Source organism: Lithobates pipiens, unplaced genomic scaffold (genome assembly GCF_037356315.1).
Source record: "Lithobates pipiens isolate NorthernLeopardFrog02 unplaced genomic scaffold, aLitPip1_a1.2 Scaffold_28, whole genome shotgun sequence".
NCBI classification, from domain to species: Eukaryota; Metazoa; Chordata; class Amphibia; order Anura; family Ranidae; genus Lithobates; species Lithobates pipiens.
In genome coordinates, this window is record NW_027507789.1 from 138,729,636 (window position 1) to 138,749,806 (window position 20,171).

At 45.3% G+C, this 20,171-nt stretch overlaps 1 protein-coding gene across 1 annotated transcript in view; it reads right to left on the bottom strand.

Moving 5' to 3' along the window:
- Positions 1–20,171, bottom strand: part of TSEN54 (tRNA splicing endonuclease subunit 54) — a 108,483-nt gene that overhangs the window by 53,658 nt on the left and 34,654 nt on the right. The window contains exon 4 of the mRNA XM_077459605.1: positions 9,722–9,805. Within this exon, the coding sequence (XP_077315731.1) occupies positions 9,722–9,805 (84 nt within the window). The remainder of the gene's footprint in view (positions 1–9,721; positions 9,806–20,171) is intronic.

Consider the following 20,171-nt stretch of genomic DNA (forward strand, 5'->3'; position numbering starts at 1 on the left):
GGTGCCACTGGCTCCCATGGCTGTCAATCAAAATCAGTCAGACAATTAGGGAAGAGAGGGGGTCGGGTTGGGGCTCCATGTCTGAATGGATACACGGAGCTCTGACTCAGCTCGGGTGACCCCATCGAGAGCTGCTGGCTGAGGGGGCACTCGATAAGAGGGAGGGGCAAGAAGCAGCAAAGAGGGACCCGAGAAGAGGAGGATCTGGGCTACCCTGTGCAAAAACAACTGCACAGAGGAGGTAAGTATAACATATTTGTTTTTTTTAAACAAACCTTTATAATCATTTTAAAGTGAATAACTCAACACCAAGTTCACTATATGGACCCCTTATGTATTTATACATGGTGATCATAACCCCCTCCCCTTAAGGGGTTGTAAAGCTTAGTTTTTTATTTTCTACACAGGTTCCTTTAAGCTAGTGTATTGTTGGTTCACTTACCTTTTCCTCCAATTTCCCTTCTAAATGTTTTTCTTCTTTGTCTGAATTTCTCACTTTCTGTTTATCCTCAGTAAACTTCACACCATCATCCGAGTGGTGTTTAGTCAGCCAGAACAGCTTACTGAGGAGGAACAGGAAGTGAGAAATTCAGACAAAGAAAAAAAACATTTAGAAGGGAAATCGAAGGAAAAGGTAAGTGAACTAACAATGCACTAGCTTAAAGGAACCTATTTAGAAAATAAGAACACAAACCTTTACAACCCCTTTAATCTCCTCTTCTCAAGAGTGAATACATTCAGTTCCTCTAATCTTTCCTCATAGCTGAGCTCCTTCATGCCTCTTATCAGTTTTGTTGCCCTTCTTTGCACTTTCTCCTGTTCCCCCATATCCTTTTTGAGAACTGTTGCCCAAAACTCAACTGCATATTCCAGATGGAGTGTTACTAATGATTTGTACAGGGCCAAAACGATATCTCTCTCTCTGGAGTCCATACATCTCCTAATACAAGAAAGGACTTTGCTCACTTTGGAAACCGCAGCTTGGCATTGCATGCTATTATTGAGCTTATGATCTACCAAAACCCCCAGATCCTTCTCCACCATTAATTCTCCCAGTTACACTCCCCCCAGTATGTATGATGCATGCATATTCTTAGCCCCCAAATGCATAACCTTACATTTATCAACATTAAGCGCCCTTTCACACTAACAGCACGGGAGTTTTAGCAGTGCTTTTCAGCCACTAGCAGGGCGCTTTTAATCCCCGCTAGTGGCCGAGGAAAGGGTTAAATGCGCCGAAAAGCACTTTGCAGATGCTTTGGCAGCAGTGCTTATTAATTTTAATGGGAAGCGGCGGTGGAGGTCTGGTGTATACACCGCTCCAAAGATGCTGCTTGCAGGACTTTTTCTAACGTCCTGCAAGCACACCGCTCCAGTGTGAAAGCACTCGGGCCTTTTTTTTTCTTAAAGCAGCAGCAGAGTAAACCAAAAATTATGTCGCTTCCGTATTTACACATAGGAGACTGGAAGGAAGTGGTTTCTGGCTTCGTTCCAGTCTCACTCTAGCCGGCAGAAGTGCCAGAGCATGGATCGGGTCTCCCAGTGGGACGGGAGGTCGGGAAGAGTGGCAGAAGGGGGGGGGGGGGGGAGAATAACAACCGAGTGTCTTTTAGCTGCATCGGTTGTTATCCCTGAGCCGACAGCCCGCTCTAAAAAACTGTTCTGGGATGATGCATGCAGCTGCATGCATCATCACGGTATAACCCCTTGAAGCCGAGGCCGCATATGTGCATACGGTTGGCGCTAAGGGGTTAAAAAAAACAAAAAAAAACAAAAAAAACAAATGCAACTAGGGGGCAGTAAATGCAGGCAGATGAGCCACGTTTTTTTTTACTGGCCTCAACCACCCACCTGAACAAGGAGATACAGCTGTGCAGGTCTGTACACATGGAACAGCAAACCCATTCAAGTGAATGTGGCCATGGTGCAAACATCCACAGTGCATGTGGCTGCACGTAGGTCTGCTTTTTAGAGGTTAAAACAAGCAGTAAATTGCCCTCTGAAAAGCAATCCACCACAGATCCTTTTCAGAGTAGTGGAAATGATAGCTGCACATCTGAACGAGCCCCTACAGTGTCCCTTTAAAAAAAGTCTTCTTTGGATGTACCATAGAGCATTTCATAATAACCTCAATTATGGATTATCACAATAAACTACTCTTCCTGCTGTTAGCATGTTCCTTCAACAGCAACACACCTCATTGTCTCCTTATGCCGCTTCTCCCACCCTTGACTCTGCTGTGCTGCAGAGGGACTGCAAGAGGTTGCTATTATGTCAGATTAAGGTTCTTACACTGCTTGTATTAAGACTTAAGGACCAGGCCTCTTTTTCAGACTCGGTGTTTACATGTTTAAAACAGTTTTTTTTTTGCTAGAAAATTACTTAGAAAAAAAACAATATAAAATGTTTGGGGGTTCTAACACGCTAGAGAATAAAATGGCGGTCATTGCAATACTTTTTTTCACACCGTATTTGCGCAGCGGTCTTAAAAGTGCACTTTTTTTTGGAAAAAAAAACACTTTTTTGAATAAAAAAATAAGACAACAGTAAAATTAGCCCATTTTTTTTTTTTATATTGTGAAAGATAATGTTACGCCGAGTAAATTGATACCCATCATGTCACACTTCAAAATTGCGCACGCTCGTGGAATGGCGTCAAACTTTTAGCCTCAAATATCTCCATAAGCGACATTTAAAAAATAGGATTTTTAAAACAGCTTACCTGTAAAATTCTTTTTGGAGTACATCATAGGACACAGAGTCTGGGTTATAAGCCTACCTTCAGGTGTTGACACTGATATAACCAATACAGGAAGTTCACTCTCCTATATAACCCCTCCTTCCAGGAGCACTCAGTTTTTGTAACCAAGCAATATAAGTAATATAAAACAGAGGGGCGGGAGCTCTGTGTCCTATGATGTACTCCAAGAAAATGATTTTTACAGGCAAGCTGTTTTAAAAATCCTATTTTCTTTATCATACATCATAGGACACAGAGTCTCAAGTAATTACTTGGTGGGATGTCCCATAGCAATGCTACTTGAGGGGAGGGAGACACAACCCGTAGGTCAAACCCCAGACCTGAAGACTTCTACTGCTGCCTGCAGCACACTGTGCCCAAAGGCAATATCCTCATTACATCTTACATGCACTTGATAAAATTTTGCAAATGTATGTACTGAAGGCCAAGTCGCGGTCTTGCAGATTTGAGACCTGGAGGCCTGGTGACACACTGCCCAAGAAGCACCAACCGCTCTGGTAGAGTGCGCCTTAACTTGAAAAGGGGGAATCTTTCCCTTTAAATCATAAGTTTGAATTATAACTTGCCAAATGCACTTAGCGACAGTGGATTTTGACGCTGCCTGTCCCTTCTTAGGACCCTCTGGCAGAAGAAATAAGACATCAGTCTTACGAATCGGAGCAGTTTTCTTAAATACATTTTCACTGCTCTCACTACATCAAGACAATGTAGTGACCTTTCTTCCCTGGAACAAGGTCTTGGGAAAAAAAACCTGGCAGGACAATATCTTCATTCAGATGAAAGCCTTAAAGCACTTTTGGCAAAAAACCTGGACAAGGGCGTAACACCACTCTGTCCATGAATAATCAAATATGACTCCTTACAAGAAAGAGCAGCCAATTGTGAAATCCTCCTTGCTGAGGATATAGCAAATAAAAATATCAGCTTCCTAGCAGAAGGACTAAGAGAACATGCTGCAACGGTTCAAATGGCTGTTTTTGTAACACTGACAAAACTAAAATTTAAGTCCCAAGGGCTTAAGAGTGATTTAACTGGCGGATTAATCCGCAGCACTCCTTGCATGAAACCCTGGACTAAAGAATGCATAGCAAGCAGTCTTTGAAATAAAAATTGATAAAGCTGAGACTTAGTCCTTAATAGTACTCAGGGCCAACTTCATCTCTACGCTTAATTGTAGAAAGGTAAGAATTCTGCCTATGATATATCTCCGAGGGTACCAACCCTTTGACTCACACCAGGAAACATAAGCTTTCCAGGCTCTATAATATATAGCTCTAGAAGCTGGCTTCCTAGCATTAAAGTAGAGATAACTGACCTGGAAAGCCAACGTTTATTCAGAATGTGGGTCTCAATAGCCAAGCCGTTAAATTTAGCATTCGTAAAGTAGGATGGAATATTGGCCCCTGAGATAGCAGGTCTGGCCTTAGTGGGAAGAGCCCTGGACCCTCCACTACCATCCTTGCGATCTCTGCGTACCATGACCTTCTGGGCCATGCTGGTGCTACCAGTATTACTGATTTTCTTTCCAGCTTGATCCTGCAAAGAACTTGAGATAGCAACTGACCACGGGGTCGCCAACACATCTGTTCCGTATGCGAGTGGGTCCCCTGTCCTGGATGCAAAGTTGACTAGCTTAGTGTTGAATCTGGATGCTAGAAGGTCTACGTCAGGAGTCCCCCATCTTTGGCAAACAGCCTGAAACACCTTGGGGTGAAGAGACCATTCTCCTGGGAATAACTGCCGGTGACTTAGATAGTCCACCTGTCAATTCTCTACTCCCGGAATGAAAACTGCCGATAGGCATGGGACATTCTCTTCTGTCCAAGTTAGAATCTGGTTCACCTCTCTCTGAGCTGAGAGACTCTTGGTGACCCCTTGTGATTGATATATGCCACAGCCGTGGATCCTGGCAATCCCGGAATCTCTAGGATGTCGATGGGCAAGGCTCCTACTCCCCAGCCTGAAAAGGCTGGCATCTGTCGTTACTACCTTCCAGATAATTGATCTGAAGGACTTTCCCTTCAGCAGGTTCCAATATCGTAACCACCAACTGAGGCTTTGGGGCACTCATGGGGACAGCCACATTGGCAAGTCCAAAGCTTGAATCGTTTTGTTCCAAGCAGACAGAATACTGCTTTTAGTTTTGAATGGAATTGAGCATAGCGAACTGCTTCGAATGAAGCTACCACCTTCCCTAACAACCTCATGCAAAGGCGAATTGAAGGATTTCTCTTCGACCTGATCATCCTCACCAGCTCCTGTATGGAGCTGATCCTTGCGGGAGGCAAGAACACCCCTTTTCTGGGCTGTGTCTATGATCAGGCCCAGATACTCCAGCCTTCTTAGTGGCTTTAAGGAAGATTTCTTTAGGTTGAGAATCCAACCAAAATCTTCCAGGTAACTGCTTGTGATGGCTACACCTTGCTTCAAGCAAGCCACTGACTGGTCTATTAACAATAGATCGTCTAAGTAAGCCAAGACAGTTATGCCCTGTGCCCTTAACCTGACTAGAGGTGGGGCTAATACCTTAGTGAATACCCGAGGTGCTGTAGCAAGCCCAAAGGGCAAGGCTATTAACAGAAAATGCTTCTGTTCTACTTTGAACCGCAGAAACCTCTGGTGAGGAGGAAATATATGGACAAGCAGCTATGCATCTCTGATGTCGATGGACGCCAGAAGTTTTTCTGCTCACAGGATGGAAACGACGGACTTGATTGACTCCATGCAAATGGAGCGGATTTTCAGGAACCGATTTAGATTATGTAGATCTAGACTTGGTCTGATATCCCCATTTGGCTTTGGCACCGTAATTAGGTTTGAATAAAACCTTGTTTGGGAATCTGTCTGATCACCCCTTAAGCCAATAATCTTGCAACAGGGATTGCCTATTCCCTGGATCCTTGGGAACGTTTGATCTCAGAAAACGAGATGGTGGAAACTCTCAAAGCTCTAGCTTGTATCCTAGAGACACTGTGGAGACAGTGCATTTGTCCTGAATATCCCTTTGCCAGACTTCTGAATACATCAGAAGTCTTCCCCCCCACCTTGGTGAGGGGAGATGCCTCTTCATAAGGAGGTCTTGTATTCTGCTTTGCAGACTTGTAGCCCCAGGTCTTCCTTTATGCCTGGTCTGATGGCAGAGGCTGAACAGTTTAAATGAAAGACGCTTATATTTTCTTTTGACTGGCAAAAGAGTACCATTTCCGCTGGAAATTGTTTGAATGTATTTATCCAAACTATCGTCAAATAATCGTTCTCCCTTAAAGGGGAAACTAGTTAGTAGGTTCTTACAAGGCGTCTCAGCTGACCAACCCTTTAACCAAAGGGTCCTTCGCATATGTACAAGTACAAACGCAAGGCGTGATGCCTGGTGAATAGAATCCTTCATAGCGTCTACAGCAAAGCATAATGCTTTAGGTAGCTCGGCCAGTTCCTGTGCTTGTTGTGCAGGGAGCTCATCTGAGAGCATCTGTGAACTGGTCCTTTAAGGACTGACAGATGCCTATAGCTGCAATTGCAGGCTGAGCAACAGTACCTGCTAAGAAAAAAAGGATTTTAACAGACCTTCCAACTTCTTATCTGTTGGATCTTTGTGCATAAGCGCATTTTTTTTTCCACATTGGAAATCGCAGCGTCAACTGCTGGAACTTTCCATCTTTTAGTGAATCTTTCTTCCATAGGATAGAGCTTTGCGACTCTCTTTGGAAGGGAAAAAATGCTTATCTGGATGATCCCATTCGGTATAAATAAGCTTTTTTAGTAATGCGTGGACGGGAAACGCATGCAAAGGCTGTAAAGGCTTCAAAGAACCCAAGGAAGAGACCGGCCCTTCAGCTAACTCTGTTAGGGGTAGCATGCAAGTAGAGCAAAAGATTTTTGCAAGCTTCTGTACTTCAGATTTTGAAGTAGGGATCCTTGGGAACTTCAAGTATTGTTTCCTCCACAGAGAAATAATCGCATGTCTTTCCTCCCGATCATCTGAGGGAAATACCCCATCCTGTCCCCATAATTCTCTTGGACCCTCCACTGACTGTAAAGAGTCTATGGTGGGGGAGGGGGATCTAGGACGCTTCCTATACACTGGATGGAGGATGCGATTAAAGCTGCTAATCTTCCGTCTAAGCCTTGCAAGGCAGAGGAAAATGCATCTTCAGTCACCTCTACAGGAGCTGAAGTGTGTGAAGCAGTTGCACCACCGCTAGCTTCCAATGACTCACCCTGGCTTGCCATGTCTGATCTCTCCGAAGAGGAAGACAATATGGAGGCATAACTGGGATTCCCAGCGCCTGGGGGGGGGGGGGGGGGGGGGGACACACCTTAGGTACCTTTACCGTAGGTCTGGAACACATAGTGCAAAGCACAAGCAGAGGTACACACAAAATAACAGTTCTTTTGCTACTAACAATAGTTTTTCCTGTCTGGAAATGCCTGTATACACCCTTACGTGCCCAGCGCTCTGGTGTCTCTTAGTGTGACAGACTGCCTCTCTTCAGTAAAAAAGTATTTCTGAAATGAGTGTCTGTGATATAAATCCTCAGGTGGAACCTGATTTGCATCCTCAGCGCTTCCCCTCAGCTATGCGGCGAGTGCTGTGTGTGTGTGTGTGTACGTTACATCCATACACAGCGTCACGTGACCTTGCAGACATGCCCCTCTGCATTCTCAGGCCCTGCTAGGGACCCGAATGGCCAACACAAAGTAAGATGAACTTACTATACACCTCTACAATGGGGGAGGGGAAGAGGTGAAGGGGAGAGGGGGTTCTGTCAGCAGATTTATAGTTTTTTTTTTTTTTTAAACCACAGAAGCAAAGGGCATTTCCCAATGTTACTAGGTGGAAGAAGTGCTGGGTTGTAATTAAACCATGCAGCTAAAGCAGCTGTGTCAACCAATCAGCCACCGCCCATATAGAAGTTAAACACATCTCTGTATTAGCAACTGTTGTATTTTTTACCAAATCCCACAAGATCTATAGTAAGAACCCCCTCTGCCGCTGGGACCACACATGTTCTAAGACAGAGCTGCCCTAAGACACATCATAGGTAGTCTAAGTTACTCCTTATAGAGGAGACATTTATAAGGCATATAAGGTATATTGAAGGAAAAAGCAAAGCTTCTTCCCTTACCTTGTCCTCACTGTAGGATACTGCTGATTTAACAGACAGATCCAACTTTCACCCAATCACGGTGGGCTGCATTTAAACACGCTCAAAGACTGGGGCCCTTTTAAAAGGGGTTCCGCTCCTTTGGACCTTGTATAGCACCCCTCAGGACAACTTTAGGAAATGTAGCAAGACCAAAAAGCGTCCTGGTTCCTAGGGTCCAGCTCTCAAACAGAAGCGTTACAGGCAAAACCTCGTTCTTGCATCGAGGTCCAGGTACCATCCTATGGCCTCAGTGGCAAGAATGGATCTGATTGTGGAGGTTTCTTTAAATCCAGCACATATCCCTCCTGGAGCTCCGCAGAGCACATCTTCAGTCGTGACCAACACCTTAGACACTGGTGAAAAAACTGAGTGCTCCTGGAAGGAGGAGAGGTTATATAGGGGAGTCAACTTCCTGTATTGGTTATACCAGTGTCAACACCTGAAGGTAGGCCTATAACCCACCAAGTAATTACTTGAGACTCTGTGTCCTATGATGTACAATAAAGAAAATTCTACAGGTTGCATTTTTTGCGTTACAGAGGAGGTCTAGGGCTAAAATTATTGCTCTCGCTCTACCGATTGCGGCGATACCTCACATGTGTGGTTTGACTACCATTTTCATATGCGGGCACTACTCATGTATGCGCTCGCTTCTGTGCGCGAGCTCGTCGGGACGGGGTGTTTTTAAAAACCTTTTTTTAATTTTTTCTTATTTTAATTGATTTTATTTATTTTTACACTGTTTAAAAAAAAAAAAAATGGATCACTTTTATTCCTATTACAAGGAATGTAAACATCCCTTGTAATAGAAAAAAGCATGACAGGTCCTCTTAAATATGCGATCTGGGGTCAAAAAGTCCTCAGATTTCATATTTGAACTTAAATGCAATAAAAAAAAAAAAAAAAAGCCATTTGAAAAAAAATGTGCCTAAGTGGTATGGGCAGAAGTGACGTTTTGACGTCGCTTCCGCCCTCCTATGGTATAGAGATGAGTGGGGGCTATCTTAGCCTCACTCGTCTCCATACCCAGCACAGGAAAGGACCCGATAGCCTTCACCGCTACCGACGGCTCCAGTAAGCGGCGGAGGGGGCTGGCACCTCTCCCGCCGCCGATAGCGGTGATCTCGCGGTGAACCCACAGCAGAGACCACCATTATCGCACACACAACCGGCGCCTGAAGAGATAGATAGCTCAGTTGTGGCAGCAGCTGCTGCCGTTACCGAGATATCCCTCTTCAAAAAATGGACATACATCGGTGTGCGCTGGTCGTAAAGTGGTTAAAGCAGAACTTCACCACAAAAGGGATCCTAATGCCTTCCCATCTCTTCTTACTGTAAACACTTTATTTTTTTTTGACAGGTACCCGCTCCCACAAATCCCTAACCCTCCACCCTGCAACCTCCAGTAACACGGCACAGGTCAAAGTAGGGTGCAGGACCAACAATCAGAAAGCACAAGGCATTTTGTGCATGCACAGTGGGGAGCTGGCTGTGAGCCAGCAGGAAGCCATAGTCGGCATAGAGGCACCAAGGACCCAAAGACCGATGAGGACAGTGCTGGATCACAGGTAAGGGTCTTTCTAGTAAAATTAAGTAGTTGCAGGATTTGTAGCTGCTGACTTTTAATTTTTTTTTTTAAAACAAGACCGGAGTTCCTCTATATATCCGCCTGTATATGAGAGACAGGAATATAAAAAAAATACTTACATTATTACTATTATACAGTTACTTACAAATTGTGTTTATAAGGTTAAGGGTGAGATATCATGGAAGAGTTAAGACAACAAGAACTGAATATAAACAGAATACTTACACATTCAAGCAAGTAGAGCCCTTCCTCGGGAAGCAGGCACTGTCTCCCTGCCTTGGTGAAACCCATTGTATGCCAAAATTTGCCCTACACAAAAGGAAGGCAGCATTATATTCACGCTTTCTTTTTCAGTGCTTACATTTAATTTAACAGTTACAACAATGGGCAAAGTGCACTGAAGAAAGAAAATCCGCAAGCAAAGGTTCTCTTCAGTAAAATTGTATTTTCTGTCACAGCTTAATTGAACAAGCTGAAGTTAGAAGCCGATTGGTTACCATGCAGAGGCGCACCAGATTTTGCACTGGTCGGGGGTTAGTAAATCAACCCCTGTATATCTAAACCAGGGGTGTCAAATTCCATTTCAAGGGCAGTATCGGCATTATAGTTTCCCTCAAAGGGCCGGTTGTAGCTGTAAGATGATTTAAATTTATCCAGGGCTTTTTTTCTGATAGAATAGGTGCAAACTCAACCATGTCCCTCCCAGCTAAACTGCATCAAATGGTAGGTGTGGCCAAATAGCACTAATAGTGGGAGGATCTTAAAGCGGAGGTCCACCCTAAAGTGGACCTTCCGCTCATCGGAACCCTCCCCCCCTCCGGCGCCACAATTGGCACCTTTCAGGGGGGAGGGGGGTGCAGGTACCTGTACAGTACAGGTACCTGTACAGTACAGGTATCTGCACCCACTTCCGGGATAGCTCTCTGCGGAAAGGGGCGTAGATTACGGCCCTTTCCGAAAGTCCCCCACTGCCTGCTGGGAAACACACAGATCCCAGAGGCAGCGGGTCCATCCTTATTGCGCAGCGCGACTCGCGCATGCGCAGTAGGGAACCAGGAAATAAAGCCGAAAGGCTCCACTTCCTGATTCCCATACCCAAGATGGCGGCGGCAGCACCCGAGAGACGATCGAGAGATCGGCTTCGGGTGCCGACATCGCGGGCGCGCTGGACAGGTAAGTGCCACTATTTTAAAAGTCAGCAGCTGCAGTATTTGTAGCTGCTGGCTTTAAAAAAAAAAAACGCGGAGTCCCGGCGGACTCCCGCTTTAAAGGGGCAACTACATGGCAAATAAGGTTTAACGTGGAAAAATGTAAAATAATGCATTTGGGTGGCAAAAATATGAATGCAATCTATATACTGGGGGGAGAACCTCTGGGGGAATCCACGATGGAAAAGGACCTGAGGGTCCTAGTAGATGGCATGCAATGCCAAGCTTCTGCTAACAAAGCAAACAGAATATTGGCATGTATTAAAAAAGGGATTAACTCCAGAAATACAAAGATAATTCTTCCGCTCTACAAGACTCTGGTCCAGCCACACCTGGAGTATGCTGTCCAGTTCTGGGCACCAGTCCTCAGGAAGGATGTGCTGAAACTGGAGAGGGTCGAGAGAAGGGCAACAAAACTAATAAAGGGTCTGGAGGATTTAGTTATGAGGAAAGGTTGCGAGCACCGAACTTATTCTCTCTGGAGAAGAGACGCTTGAGAGGGGATATGATTTCAATTTACAAATATAATACTGGTGAACCCACAATAGGGATAACATTTTCCACAAAAGGGAATTTAATAAGACAGAGTTCAGGGGTGCACTACATAAAGAGTGCAGGTCTGAGGGGTATGCTATGCAGTGTGCAGGTTTCAGTTCCCTCAACTTCTGGTTATAAAAAGCCCTGGGTGCAAGGGTCACATGAAATGGCCTGGCAGGCCGCGGGCCTTGTGTTTGACACGTGATCTAAACAATCAGAAGGAAACCTACATGTCATTCACAAACACATGGCAGCATGGTGGTGATCTTCAATGCTGTGCTACATACAGTAAATATGTATAGCTGGGCAGCCTGTGCTGCGAGTGCGCTCACTCAGCACCCCCAGCACTGTGTCTGAGCCGCCACCAGCAGCTCCAGGTCATCCTTTACGATGGGAAGCCAATAACAGTTTCTACAAGTCTGTTCTAAAGGAACCCCTTAAAGAGTTGGCGGGAGCCAATGGTAAGGGGGTAACGTGATGGCAGCCTCACTTATTAACAAGAAAGCTTTGCAGGAAAAAGCAAGTGGGGCTTGACTTTTATAGAAACATTGCGGAAGTTGCATATAACTTCAGCTGCCAATAACTCTGTACCTACTGATCATTCTGAAAATACAAGTTTCACTGTAATGCTTTATTTTATAATCAAATGTTCTGTTAAATTTGACGTGGTCTGTCCAACATGTTTAACCACTTGATGGCCACCCTATAGCAGTTTCACTGCTACAGGGCGGCCAGGCTGCGCAGGATCATGTGTATATAACAAATTTATATATATATATATATATATATATATATATATATATATATATATATATATATACACACACACACACACACACACACACACATACATACATACATACATACATACATATATATACATATACAAACATATATACACACATGTGACCCTGCACTTCCCGGTATCAGGCACGAGTGCGCACTGCCGAAGGCTCGTTCCCACTGTGATTCTACACAGCGGGACCTGCAGTCCTGATTCCGGCCATCACCCGCTGATCATGCAGTACAAAGGCAGATCGCAGACCTGCCTATGTAAACAAGGCAGATTGCCATAAGGAAGGCATGGATCCTGTATTCCTGTAATGCAGGGACACGGATCTAGGCCTCCCTCTAGTAAAAGCACCCCCACACTACAGTAGGACACCAGCTAGGCACACAGTTAACCCTTTGATTGCCCATGATGTTAACTCCTTCCCAGCCAGTGTCACCAGTACAGTGACAGTGCATATTTTTATTACTGATCACTACTGTTTATTCCTGTCTTCTCTGATCCTCCCCTCCTTTCACTGTCCCTTGATAATTTCCTGATAACACAGAGTCTATGGAGTCAGGCTGCACATGCTCAGTTTGGTGTGTATTGCTAGAGAGTTTTTTTTTTTCCTTGGGGGGGGGGGGCGGTGCATGTGATCAGCACAGGGCCAATGAGCACTGTCCAGACAGAAGGTCAGGGGTCTTGCAGTCTGATAGGACAGTGAAAAAACGATTTAACCGGTGCTTGGCTGGACACTGATAAAAGTCACAATGCTGCTCAAACTGCTGATGAGAAAAAAAAGGTATTTAATTGTTTATATTTACTAAAACTATTGCATTTCCATGTTCTGTGTACTGTGGGAGACCAAATAATAGGATTTTTATAACAGATTACCTGTAAAATCATTTTCTTGGAGTACATCATGGGACACAGAGCCTTAATCAATTACTTAATGGTTTATACTCCCCCTTCAGGTGATGGACACTGGTTATACCCAATCCAGGAAGTTTACTTCCTTATATAACCCCTTCTCCTTCCAGTAGCACATCAGTTTTTGTAGCTAAGCAATATACTTAAATCCCCAAAAAAGAGGGGAGGGACCTCTGTGTTCAATGATGTACTCCAAGAAAAGGATTTTTACAGGTAAGAGGTTATAAAAAATCCTATTCTCTTTAATAGTACATCATGGGATACAGAGCCTTAAGTAAATACTTAATGAGATGTCCCATAGCAATGCTACTTGAGGGGAGGGAGACACAACCCAGACTTGAGGACCTATATTGCTTCCTGCAGCACAGTGCGCCCGAAGGCGATATCCTCATACCTCCTTACATCCAGCTGATAACATTTTGTGAATGTATGCACTGAAGACCAAGTTGCAGCCTTAAGCCTCATACACACGGTCGGACTTGTACAAACTTTTCCGTGGACTTTTGTACAAAGGGCGTGGTCCACAAGTTTGTATTGCATACACACGGTCGGACTTTTTGACAACAAACACGAACGTGGTGACGTCACAACGTACGGACGCCACATCAAAAGAGGACGTTCAATGACTCCAGCGCCACCTTTGGTCAACTTCTGTATTGTAGTCTGATCGTTTGCATAAGTTCTGAGCATGCGTGTTTGTACCTTGTACAAAAGTCCGATGCTTTTGCGTACACACGGTCGGACTTTGCTCCATCGGACTTTTGTTGCCAGAAAGTTTGTCCGTTCGCACAGCCAACAAAAGTCCGATGAAAACAGAAAAAGTTTGTCCGATGGAGCGTACACACAGTCGGATGTTGCTCCAAAACAGCTAATTTGCATGTTTTTTGTCAAAAAGTCCGACCGTGTGTACGGACCTTTACAGATCTGAGCCATGGAGGCCTGCCCAAGAAGCATTAACCGCCCTGGTAGAGTGTGCCTTAACTGGAAAAGGGGGAATCTTAGACCCTTAAATCATAAGTTTGAATTATCACTTGCCGAATCCACTTAGCGACAGTGGATTTCAACGCTGCCTGTCCTTTCTTAGGACCCTCTGGCAGAATAAATAAGACATAAGTCTTACAAATCTGAGCAGTTGCCTTTAAAAAGATTTTCACTGCTCTCACCACATCAAGACAACGTAGTGACTTTTCTTCCCTGGAACATGGTTTTGGAAAAAAACAATGGCAGGACAATATCTTGGTTCAGGTGAAAACCTGAAACCCCTTTTTGCAAAAAGTCTGGATGAGGGCGTAACACCACTCTGTCCTCATGACAAATTAATTATGGCTCTTTACAAGAAAGAGCAGCCAATTCCGAAACTCTCCTTGCTGAGGATAGAGCAACCAAAAATACCAGCTCCCTTGTCAGAAGGACTAGGGGAATATGTTGTATCGGTTCAAATGGCTGTTTCTGTAACACAGACAAAACAAAAGTTCAAGTCCCAAGGGTTCAAGGCAGATTAAGCCACATCACCCTTTGTATAAAATCCTGGACTAAAGAATGTGTAGCAAGTGGTCTTTGAAATAAAATTGATAAAGCTGAGACCTGGCCTTTAACAGTACTCAAGGCCAATTTCATTTCTACCCCTAATTGTAGAAAGGCAAGAATTCTGCCTATGATGTATCTACAAGGGTGCCAACCCTTGGATTCGCACCAGGAAACATAAGTCCTCCAGACTCTATAATATATAGTTTTGAAAGCTGGCTTCCTTGCATTAAAGTAGAGACAACTGACCCAGAAAGCCCACGTTTCTTCAGAATGTGGGTTTCAATAGCCGAGCCGTTAAATTTAGAGACCGTAAGGTAGGATGGAATATTGTTCCCTGTGAGAGCAGATCTGGCCGTAGTGGGAGGGACCATGGGCTCTCCACTGCCATCTTAACGATTTCTGCATACCATAACACTCAACACCCTGAACAAGGCATTACTGCAATCAGCAGACTCGGTTGCACCAAAACGCAGGGCACTCATCAGGAAGAAAAATGCTGGATGGTTTAATAGCTCCCTCTCCGTACTAAAGCAAGAACGCAGAAGAGCGGAAAGAACATGGAGAAGAAATCCCACCGAGGAAAACCTATTTAACTACAAAGGTCTCACAGAGAATTATCGGAAAGCAATCTTCAAAGCCAAAAAGGACCATTTCTCATATACAATCTCAACGGCCGCAAACCAACCACGGGAACTGTTTAAACTGGTTAATCAATCAATGAATCCGGTGTGCCTAGAACCCCCAGAAAGCGAATCCCAGGATTACTGTGACAAACTGTCTGATTTTTTCATCGATAAAGTCAAAACCATCAGGGAAACAATTTGTCAGAAGAAAACATCCAACCTCAGCCAGCAAATACATAAAGAGGATGTCTGCACCAACATACCGCAACCGCCAAAATTTTCACTATCTCCAATTACCGTAGACACCGCAAAAAACATCATTAATAAACTGCGTGACAGTACCTCACCTATTGACATCATCCCCACAAAACGACTGAAAGAATGCTCCGACATCGTGGCTCCAACCATAACCCACCTCATAAACCGATCATTCCACAAAGGGATTGTTCCCAGCATCCTCAAACAAGGCATCATCAAACCTCTACTCAAGAAACCAAACCTGGACCCTCAGGATCCAAACAACCGTAGGCCAATTACAAGCCTCAACACCATTTCTAAGATCATGTAGAAAGCTGTAGTACATCAGCTACAACTTCACCTGGATACTCACAAACTCCTGGACCCGCTGCAATCAGGCTTCCGCCCGGGTCATGGCACAGAAACAGCTCTCCTCAAGATTTGGGATGACGCCCTCGAAGCAGCAGATGACGGAGAGCCGTGTCTCCTCGTACTGCTAGACCTAAGTGCAGCGTTTGATACAGTAGATCACAATACTCTACTCGTCCGCCTCACAGAAGTAGCCAGAGTCCAAGACATAGATCTCCAATGGTTCGCGTCCTTCCTAGGAAATCGGTCACAGACAGTGAAACTAGGAAAATTCCTCTCCGAAACTCGGGCAGTCACCTGCGGAGTCCCTCAAGGCTCTCCGTTGTCACCCGTTCTCTTCAACATTTACATTCGCCTACTCCTTCAAATCATCAGATGCTCAGATCTCTGCTTCCACTCTTACGTTGACGACACGCAACTTTATTTCCGGATCAATGGAAAAAAAGATCACCAACAACTTGAAAACTGCCTCAAATCAATAGAGGACTGGATGACCACCAACTCCCTCCAGCTGAACGAATCAAAGACAGAGCTTCTTATCTTACACCCAAATCATAAGCCCGCAACCAAAACCTCCTGGTCTCCACCAACCGTCTTTGGGCAGACTATCTCCCCAAAGACCAAAGCGAAGAGTCTTGGGGTTATTTTAGATGTACAAATGTCAATGGATGCGCAAATAGGATCTGTAGTCAGTCGATCTCACCATCTGCTGCGCATGCTTCGCAGACTCATCCCTTTTATCCCAAAGAATGACAAAGCAGTGGTAGTTGGAACAATCATTAATTCACGACTGGACTATGCAAACTCGCTTTACATAGGATTACCACAATATCAACTTGCGCGATTACAACTGATCCAAAACACGGCGGCAAGGCTGATAACAGGAAAAAAACCCTGGGAATCCATCTCTCCTTCACTGAGGAGCTTACATACCCACAAATGCGTGCATAGAGAAGCTCCGCAATACCTAATGGAGAAAATAAATCATTACACACCAAACCGCAGTCTTCGATCAGCCAACAAAAACCTCCTCCTCGTGCCCAAAGCCCGGTATAAATCCAAGGGTGATCGGAGATTCGCTGTCTAAGGGCCTCCGCTATGGAATGCTCTACCAATCAACATCCGCCTGGAAGAAAATCACCTGGCTTTTAGGAAAAAGCTCAAGACCTTCCTCTTTTAGCAGATGATCAAAGCTCGCCACAGCGTCTAGAGGCGATTCAGTTCGCATTGTGCGCTATACAAGTATTTCATTCATTCATTCATTCATTCATAACCTTCTGGGCCATGCTGGTGCAACCAGAATTATCGGCTTTCTTTCCAGCTTGATCCTGCAAAGAAGTTGAGGCAGCAACTGAACAGGGGGGGAATGCATAGATCAGTGAGAACTGATCCCACGGGGTCACCAAAGCATCTGTTTCACATACGAGTGGATCCCTTGTTCTGGCCACAAAGTTGACTAAATTCATGTTGAACCTGGACGCTGGAAGATCTACTTCCAGAGTCCCCCATCTTTGGCAAACAGCCCGAAATATGTTAAGGCGAAGAGACCATTCCCCTGGGAATAACTGCTGGTGACTTAAGTAGTCCGCCTGCCAATTCTCTACTCCCGGAATGAAGACTGTCGATTGGCAGAAAGGAATGTTCCGTGCCTAAGTTAGAATATGGTTCACCCCTCTCTGCGCTGAGAGACTTTTGGTGCCCCCTTGGTGATTGATATAGGCCACAGCTGTTGCATTGTCGGATTGAATCCTGACAGGACAATCCCGTAACCTGAAAGTCCAGGCCTTTAGAGCCAGACGTACTACCTGAATCTCTAGAATATTGATGGGCAAGGTTCTTTCGGTTCTTGACCACTGTCCCTGGACAGTTGTCTTTTCTAGTACTGCTTCCCAGCCTGAAAGACTGGCATCCGTCGTTACCACTTTCCAGGTGACTGGTCTGAAGAATTTTCCTTTCAGCAGATTCTGGGTTAGTAACCAAGTGAGGCTTTGGGACACTCTTGGGGGCAGCTGCATTGGCAAGTCTAAAGCTTAAATTGTTTTGTTCCAAGCAGATAGGATACTGTTTTGCAATAGTCTTGAATAATACTGGGCATAGAGAACTGCTTAGAATGAAGCCACCATGGTGACTAGCAACCTCATGCAAAGGCGAACGGAGGGATAGCCATTTGACCTGACCATCCGCACCAGCTCTCTTAGGCTGCTTTCACACTGGGGCGGGAGCAGCGTCGGCGGTAAAGCGCCGCTATTTTTAGCGGCGCTTTACCGTCGTTTTAGCGGCGGTGTGCGGGCGCTAGCGGGGTGGTTTTAACCCCCGCTAGCGGCCGAAAAGGGGTTAAACCCGCCCGCAAAGCGCCGCTTTGCCGGCGGTATTGCCGCGGTGTCCCATTGATTTCAATGGGTAGGAGCGGTATAGGAGCGGTGAATACACCGCTCCTTCCCCGCTGCAAAGATGCGGCTAGCAGGACTTTTTTCACCGTCCTGCCAGCGCATCGCTCCAGTGTGAAAGCCCTCCGGCTTTCACACTGGAGTTAAAGGGGCCGGTTTTTTTCAGGCGTTACACAGGCGCTATTTTTAGCGCTGTAACGCCTGAATACCGCCCCAGTGTGAAAGCAGCCTTATGGAGTTGATCTTTGCCTGAGGCAAGAACACCTTTTTCTGGGCTGTGTCTATGATCACACCCAAGTACTCCAGCCTTTTTAGCGTTATTAAGGAAGATTTCTCTAGGTTGTGCAACCAACCCAAACTTTCCAGATAATTGGTTGTAGTGCATATACTTTGCTCCAAACGAGCCACCGACTGATCTATTAGCAATATTAGCAGAAACTTTTGGTAATAGGGACATGCAGTTATGCATCCCTGATGTCGATTGATGCTAGAAGTTCTCCTCCTAGAAGGATAGAAACTACTGACCTCATCGTCTCCATGCAAAAGGAGTGGATCTTCAGGAACTGATTTAGATTTCTTAGATCTAGAATGGACCTGACTTCTCCATTTGGTTTTCGTACCATGAAAAGATTTGAATAAAACCCCAGACCTTGTTCTTTTCTGGGGATCTGTATGATTGCTCCTTGAGATATTAATTGGTCTAGTGCCTGAAACAGAGATTGTCTTTTCTCTGGATCTTTCGGAACGCTTGACCTCAGGAAACAAGATAGAGGAAAGTCCCAAAATTCCAGCTTGTACTCCAGTGTTACCGTGGAGATGACCCATCTGTCCTCTTGCCAGACCTCTGAAAACTGCAGAAGTCTTCCCCCCACCTTGGCGAGGGGGGGTTGCCTTTTCATGATGAGGCTTTAGGATTCTGCTTTGCAGGTTCAGACCCCAGGACTTCTTTTGAGCCTGGGTCTGACCCTGAGGTTTTCCTCTAGTGTCTGACGGCGGAGGCCGTCGGCACTGCCTAGAGGTGGAAGCCCCTGGTGCAAATTAAAGAGCCCGTTTTAATGGAGGCTGGAAATGGAGGCTGAAAAAGGTTAATTTACCATTGTTTCCCCCACAGAGGAATCATCGGTGTGTTTTTCCTCCTGATCGACTGAGGGTAACACCTCATCCTAAGCCCACTGTTCCCCATGCAAAGGTTCTGAAGTGGAGGAGGGGGATCTAGCACGCTTCCTATCCATTTGAATGGAGGATGCCATTAAAGCCACTAATCTTCCTTCCAGACCCTGCAGGGAGGAAGAAAGGACATTTTCAGTCACGTATACAAGGGCTGTGATGTGAACAGTTGCACCATCAATTTGTTCCTATGGCTCACCCTGGCTTGCCATAACTGGTAATTCAGGCGAGGATGACAGCGTGGAAATGCGACTCGAGATCCTAACGCCTGGGGGTGAAACCTTTACTTTTTTGGTCTTTTTTGGTCTTTGTGGTGTCTTTTTTTGGAGGCACTATACAAATTGCACTTAATCGTTGAAAATAGTCATGACATTTAAATCCGCTATAAAGTTCAACCTAGTGCTGGGAAAAGGGTGTATTTACTGTATCAGGAATGCCAGTTTGCAACCCACACGTGTCCCACAGCTCCTGTGTTGCAGGCTGCTTGTTTCCTCCTCATCAGCCAAGGAAAGACTGTCACAGCTGTAGCTTTATCTGTTTAATCCTGCCATGCGTCCTCATTGACGTTCATGGCTCCGCCCCTTTCTTTATATTTAAACTGTCCCCGCACAGCGTTTTCAGGTCCACAGACCCAACGGGGGGGGGGGGGAAGGTTCGGTTCAGGCAGAGACCCGTCCAGCAACAGGCACAAACAACAGAAAAATCAGCCAACAGTGATACATTTAGCAGGACCACCACACCCCCCACGGCGGGGGGGGGGGTAATGTAAAGGGGGTACAGCAGTGATGTACCCCTAATTCTCTGGTACTTTCAGAGGGGACACATTTTGCAGATTTTTTTTACCTTGAAAAAAATCTCACTGCACACGCTGCTGCAACCAGACACAGACTGAGGTTTACAATGAAGACAACAGAGTAA